General features: G+C 48.9%; 1 protein-coding gene across 1 annotated transcript; it reads left to right on the forward strand.

Annotated features, from left to right (window-relative positions):
• The first annotated feature begins 1027 nt into the window (after positions 1-1027).
• On the forward strand, positions 1028-5947 carry MB (myoglobin). Its single transcript, XM_054386669.1, has 3 exons — positions 1028-1192; positions 4186-4408; positions 5097-5947. Exons 1-3 carry the CDS (start codon positions 1098-1100, stop codon positions 5241-5243), a joined length of 465 nt encoding a protein of 154 aa, XP_054242644.1. The 5' UTR covers positions 1028-1097; the 3' UTR covers positions 5244-5947.
• Positions 5948-7124: the final 1177 nt, after the last annotated feature.

Raw genomic sequence — 7124 nt, forward strand, 5'->3', positions numbered from 1 at the left:
TTTTCTTGTCTGCTGAGGCCTGTGGTGTGTGTCCAGAGGTAGGTGCATGCTTCAAGACAGCAGTGCTAGCTGGGCTTTGGTAATGGGCTGTGGTCTGACTGCAGGAGGGAACTCTACTGGTGTAGCAGGATGCTATCAGTCCTGACAGGCCTGGAGTAGAGGGGCTGGGAGGTGTCCCAAAGCCTGTGTGTGGTGTTTGTCATCCCAGTGGCTTTTCCTCCCAATACTTGGCCTGCCAGAGGTAGCCAAAGACCTTAATCTCTGGCTGGGTGCATGTTGAGTGAAGCCCTGCTGTGTTCTTGTGCCTCTGGCCTGCTGCAAACTTCCCTACTGGCTTAGCTGTACATCTGCTGGCTTTGACATTGTGGTTCAGCCGGTGGCTAATCCTGGATGTCCTCCAGAAAGCCAGGCAGAAGGACTCCAGCAGCAGGTGTGGGGTAACTGGTTCCATTATAGCTTCTTCCCTCCTGCAGGGGCTGGGGAGATGACAGAGCTTTGAACATCATTAGCTCTTAAGGACATGTCTCTTCTAACACTGTGCTCTTCCCTATTACTAAATGACATGTGCCATCCCAGAGGAAAAAGAGAGTGAAATCAGCATGGCAAAGGAAAAGCCTTTGGAGCTCTGGAGCTGATGCTCCTGGCCGTCCCAGCTTTTTTCTCCTGCCTGCCCTTGGCAGGCCATGGGAGAGAGAGGTATGTTGGCCTTGCAGATGACAGTACTCTTCAGGAATCTCCTGCCATAAAGCTTGACACTGTCCTGGGTCCTTGGGAACCTGGAACAGGCTCCTGGCACAGTGTTTCGGCAGTGCCCTTTCTGTCTAGAGCAGGACATGTGCCAGACCAATACGAAAAGCAGAAATGATGCCATCAGTGGCACCCACAATAGCACCTGACCCAAAATAGCTTCCTAGAAAAAAAAATAGGGAGGCTGATTAGGTTAGACAAGCTTGAAACAGAGCAAGACGTCCAGCTGACGATTAACAGGTGTAGGTCTGTGAGCAGGGGCTATAAATCCCACGGGTGAGCTCTCCAGACACCTTTTGGGGAAAGGCAGACGGCTGCTGGGAGCACTCAGGATCAGCCTTCAGTGAACCATGGGGCTCAGTGATCAGGAATGGCAGCAGGTCCTGACCGTCTGGGGGAAGGTGGAGTCTGACATTGCCGGCCATGGGCATGAAATTTTAATGAGGTAGGCAAGAAGCTTTGGTCTGAAGAGTAAAGCTGAGAGCTTTTGATGAGAGACCAGGGGAAGTGTATGTTTAGCATGGGGGCTTCTGTTTGGCAATGGTTTTTTTCAACAGGCTGTTCTCTTTGCTGCAGGGTGGTGGTTCTTCCATTGCTATGGTTTGTGGGTTAAAAATTACTCACTATGTAAAGTGGCTGTGCTTTCGTCTCTCCATCTGTCTGTGGGTGCAGGAGCAGGCCAGTGCTGCTTTCAAAACATGGTGGGACTTTGCAACTCCCTCTGCTTCTGCTGACAAAGCTCTCCTTTGGATCCTCCATTGTCCAAACACCATGGTGAGAAACGCTGGAGCAAACTGTCTGTCTTAGGCCTTTGGATGCTCTGCAGCAGGAAAGGAGAAATCACCTCTGTGACAATTTTCCCTATTTCAGTAAAATTTCAGTATTTCAGTAGCTGACTGTTTTTCTCTCCTCACCTTAGTCTCACCTGGCAGAACCCTGTCCATCCTGCTTTTTGGGCCAGAAATCTAGGTGGTAACACTCATCTTCTAATGGTGAATTTGAGACCTGGGTGTGAAATGAGGCACATCCTTCCCTCTGCTTCACTCCTCCATGATTCTGGTGTCAGAGTGGGAGGTGGGGAGCAGACACCCTCCCCACAATACTGTCCTTGCAGTCCTGGCCCCCTGAGAGGGGAACATCTCAGGTGCCATCAGAAGGTCAGAGAAATGCAATCTGCAAAGGGTCTCAGGGCTGCACGGTGGGCACTGAGCAGGCATTGGAAGCTAGCCTTCCCTTCCAGACCATCAGGGATGGAGACTTCGAGGAGAATATTTCCAGATCTCCCTCTCAGCTTGTGTGCAGTATGATCTACTAGAAGGGTTTGGACACTGAAGAGAGCAGTGGGGATATGGCACTCACTTGGGGGATCTTCTTGCCTAAGCACAGCTGAAGAAAGGACCCACACCCCCAGGGAAATCCACTGAAAAGCTTTGAAAAGCTTTTTCAAAGATGAGACTGTTGTATTGACCTTTTTTATCATGGCCTGGTTCAGCTGCCATTTGAAGGGAAGAGAGAGCTGGGGGCAGCTGGGTAGCAGCTCTTCCCTCATGTGATCCAGAGCAGGCATGCTGGAAGAGTATCAGGAACCTGAGCCCTCCCTACAAATGAGGAGGGTTCCTTGGCCACAGGACAGTGGGTCACATCTATAGGATGTGCTGCAGATATTTGTGCTGCAGAATAGTGTGTGCTTTCCATGTGCTTGATGTATTTGTTAGTGTAGTTTGGCCCATACTTAGATGATAGAGTGGAGAGTCTGGCCCTCATGGCAACATACTAAGGATGAATGTGCAGTTCTAGATGGGATGCAACCCTTGGTAGTCCCAGCACTGGGCACACTTGTGAGGGCAGAGCAAATGTGCCATCACTGTACCATGAGAGGGGAGCTGAGGTCCTGGAGTGGAGCTCCAGACACTACTGCAGGTTACTTGAATGAACCACTGCCCAGGTGTGAGCTGTGGAGCCCTGGATATAAAGACAAGCATTGCTTTTGCTGGTGCTTCAGCCAGTTGGATTGTGCTCATCAGAGAGTGTGATACCTGAAAAGAAACTTGTGCAAGGGAGCTGATGTCTCTCAACACCTAATTATTAGACTGCTCCTAATAATCAGGACAGGCAGTATCCCCTTTTCACCTCAACTCCATAACACTGGCAAGGAAAAGAGTGAAATTTCCTACTGGTTTGGTTGGCAGGGGTGTCTCCCTCCTGTCTCCTAGGAAGTACAGCAGGGAGGAAACAGTGGGAATGATACTATCCTGTCTTTTAGCCACTCTTCCATATCCATTTCAGGATCATAGTGCCTATGTATAGCACTGCATGGCACAGCAACAGCATGCCTGAAGGCCCCACACTCTTGTTACCCACTTGCTCCCAAGGACTCTGAAGTGCCATGCCTCCTGATGGAGGAATCACATTGCTGGCAGCTGAGCTGAAGGTTGGGGGAAAAATGGCAGGAACTAAACTCCTCCATGTCTGTGGTTACAGAGTGGAGGCACAGTAACCTCTCCTATCCACCTGATGTTCAGGAAGACCTCATGCTGTTTTGGGCATGGGCTGCTCTGGGTTTTTTTGGGTGTTTGTCTGTATAAGAGACGCCTCTAGAAGTCTCTTTCTCTGAGCAGTGGAGAGATAGGCTGGAATGAAGGTCCTGGTGAGAGCCAGGGGTTTACACATTGGCTGCTCAGCAATAGTAAGTCAATGAAGACAAGCGGTTTTGTTTGGTTTTGGTTTTTCTTCAGATGGATGTAACAAATCACCTCTGAATACCAGGATGAGCCTTGGCTCTTGTCTCAACCTTAATACAGTTGAGATAAAGCAGGGGACTGGTGCTAAAGAGTTAGCAGAGCTATGTAAACAAAATATGGGCACTTGCTCTGTTGCTTTAGTTGGACATGTTCAGGGCATCGTTTCTGTCACAGCCAAGGGAGTGGGAAAAGGCAGCAACGATGTTACAACACGTGTAAGAGGATGGGATTAAAGTCAATGCAATACTTGAGGGAGGTATGTCAGGAGCTTCTGCTCTGCAAAGACAAGAGGCATTTTATAATTTGCTAGTGATAGAAATTAGCCTGCACAAAATAGAAAGGCAACTTCTGTGCAGTGGTGGTCATCGGGTTGTGGAACAACCTACCTGAAGAAGGACGAGAAACACTGAGACCAGATTCAGAGTAGGGCTAGGTGCTTGCCTGGCTTACCTACATGCTAAAAGGAGTGATTGGGGATGGTGGTAATTTGGAAAGGATCTAAAGTGTCAGTGTTCTCAGGTTAAAGTAGCCTCTACTGGCAGGGACTAACTAAGGGGTTTCTTTGGGGAGTGAAGCAGGTTGTCACGGCTTCTTCACCTGTCCATATACTCTGAAATACCTGAAGCAGATGGACCTCAGCTCTGGTCTGGATGACAGCTCTCTCAAGTCTCACAAGTCCCTCTGCATTTGTCCACAGACTCTTTCAGGACCACCCTGAGACCCTGGATAAATTTGAAAGGTTCAAAGGCCTGAAGACCCCTGATCAGATGAAGGGTTCTGAAGACCTGAAGAAACATGGAGCTACAGTCCTTACTCAGCTGGGCAAAATCCTGAAGCTGAAGGGTAGTCATGAGGCAGAGTTGAAGCCCCTGGCTCAAACCCATGCGACCAAGCATAAAATCCCTGTCAAATATCTGGAGGTATGGAAAATGGCAGGGAATTTTGGTATCTGATGTGTAGTGAATGTGTGCGAGACAGCTATGTGTGTTTCACTTTTATTTATTGATGGCTAGTTGGACCAGTGAGCTGTCCCTCAAATCTGAGGTCTCTATGTACAGGCAGGAGGAGGCACAGACAGGGCTCATGGTATGTGATTTGTATGCAAATATCCATGTTTACATTTCCCATTCCAAACAGCACATCCAGTCTGAGCAACCCTTGACAATAACCAGCCCACGCAGCCTCTGTGTGCCTAAGAAACTGCATTACATAAGAACTGTCAGTGGCTGGACACAAGGGACATATAATTTAGAATAAGCCCTGGGGGATCCATTGGAGTCTGAGACCCACAAAATTAAGTGCTGGACAACTAAAGGGCACGAATTTTCAGCTTTGATGGATGAGGTGGACAAAGAGTGGGAAGTGCCATAGTCTGCTGAAGGTCATGAAGCAGATCAGCGTCAGAGCCAGGAATAGAGCCCAGTTCTTCTGCCCAGCCCAGGCTCTGTACATGCTAGACCTCACTGTCTCTCCAGAGACTCTGAGAAGGGCTACTGAATTAGCTCGGAGATATTTCCGGGCTCTGCAACCTATTTCCCAGTCTGGCTTTTCTGAAAATAAACTTTGAGCGTCCCTTCAGTTTTTCTTTCTCTCTTTCCTTCCTTACAGTTCATTTCTGAAGTCATTATCAAGGTCCTTGCTGAAAAACACGCTGCAGACTTTGGGGCTGATGCCCAGGCTGCAATGAAGAAGGCGCTGGAGATGTTCCGAAATGACATGGCCAGCAAGTACAAGGAGTTCGGTTTCCAGGGTTAGCACCCACGCACAGAGGAGCATCACGGTGGAGGCCTGCCCGTGCATCTTAGAGTAGCTTCCCCAGCACTGTTTTGGACTTCTCATAATCTGCTGTCCAACATGTGTGGGAAAGTTTTGATGAGAGGCCAAGAGTCGCTCTGGGCAGCATAGAGGCACTCAGAGCGATATCCATGACAAACCGGTGTTTCCTGGCTTCATGTGTACCAGAGAAATAATCTGCTTTCTTAGGAAAAATAAAAGGGTTATCTGTGAGCTTCTGCCTATCCTATCCCCCCCCCTTTTTTTTTTCTTCCTCCCTGAGACTCAGTCTCATCTGAGAGGTGAATGGAATGGCCAGAGATGAAGGGATATGGAGGAATAAGGGCAATGTTGAGGAGCGTGGTGAATGGGAGTGTGAAGGGATGACTCAAATGGTATGAAAGGGATATCAGGATGGGGAGCAGGAGCACAGCTTCCTATTCCTCCCACAGGTGAGACTGTTGGCAGGTTAGTGTGGGAAGCTTCCAGTACACTATTACCTTGCTCCATGAGGGTGAACACAGTCAGTCACTAGGGTCTGCCAGCTCAGAAACTTTGGCAAAAACTCACATCAGCAAAACTATAGAGAAGTGCTTCCTGTGGCTTTCTGGTAGCCACCGCTACGCATCTGAAGTTCTGTTACACTGGGAAGCGAAGTATGTGTGTCTCAGAAAATAAAAATACATGCACCAATGTCCTGTGTTTGCTCCTGGCTTTGCAGGCATGCCAGTGAGAAGTGGGGGAGAGAAAGCAAGAGGATGTTTTGAATCCTGCAGGGTCAGTCCCTGACTTAAGCAGCATGTGGCATCTCTCTCAGCCAGGGGCATTCGGGCACTCAGGTGTCACCTTAGGGTCATGACCTGGTTAACAGATTTCACAGTGGAAAATAGCAGCCTAGACTCAGTGCCTTAGAGCTGAGAGAAGCAGTCCCTGACTAAAGGCCATGGCCACTGCTGTGCATGTTGGGGGAACGCGGTGAGGGAAGGCTCTTTGCTTTTTTTCATGGAGAGGTAGCACGTGCCTTGGGTCCTAGTGCATTGCTTGCAACAGCAACCTGTGCTCTCCAAACCAAATCTTTGGTCTCTGTACCATTTTGCATTTTTGCTGAGGTGTCTGTGCAGTGCATGCTGCACTGTGTTTACAGATGTTCTGTGGAGGAGCTTAAGGGACAGACACAGCAGCAAGGTGCCTATCTCTGCTTGTTGGCCGTTCCCCATCCTGGTACCACAGTGAGGTAGAATTGACTTAAGAGAGGCTGAAAGCCATGCTTTGCTTAAAGCAGCCCCAAGGTTAGTCAGAAATGGTTGGAGCCTGAACAGGGCTTTTTGGGTGCAAAGTCTTGACCTGACATCTTGGGTCACAGTGGACTATCTGACTCTGGGAACTGTGCATTTTCTCTGGCTGGACCTAGTCAAAGGGGCAGTAAATACCCTGCAGTGAGTACTGGGGTCCTCATTCCCTCATCTTCCTTCATCCCCATCATCTAGCTCAGGGCCTCAGCAGTAGGGTGCTTCAGTCTCTTCTGGTATAAGTACTCAAGCTGTCTCCAGGCAGAAAGCAAGGTGGATGAACAGCCTTGTATATTTGCACAGGATCTAGAGCATTCATGGCAGTGTTACATTTTGGCACAGCAGTGAAGTGCTAAAGGGGAAGAGTATATGGAGTCAACAGGGCTGCTCTTTTCTGTTACAGAGATGCTTTATCTCACAGGGAAAGTGCAAGGGCAAGCACGAGAAAGAAAAGCAGGGCTTCTGTATTAGGAGCTACTACCAGGATCTGGTTTAAAATGCTCCCTGCTACACTGTGTGCAATGGAAACAGAAGAGGAGACACCAGCTCTCTTAAAAATCAGTTCTGAACCATT

Source organism: Indicator indicator, chromosome 14, assembly GCF_027791375.1.
Source record: "Indicator indicator isolate 239-I01 chromosome 14, UM_Iind_1.1, whole genome shotgun sequence".
NCBI classification, from domain to species: Eukaryota; Metazoa; Chordata; class Aves; order Piciformes; family Indicatoridae; genus Indicator; species Indicator indicator.

Coding starts and splice junctions, on each gene's coding strand:
- MB (XM_054386669.1), top strand. CDS start 1,098: ATGGGGCTCAGTGATCAGGAATGGCAGCAGGTCCTGACCGTCTGGGGG. Junction 1,193..4,185: donor GGGCATGAAATTTTAATGAG/GTAGGCAAGAAG, acceptor ATTTGTCCACAG/ACTCTTTCAGGACCACCCTG. Junction 4,409..5,096: donor TCCCTGTCAAATATCTGGAG/GTATGGAAAATG, acceptor CCTTCCTTACAG/TTCATTTCTGAAGTCATTAT.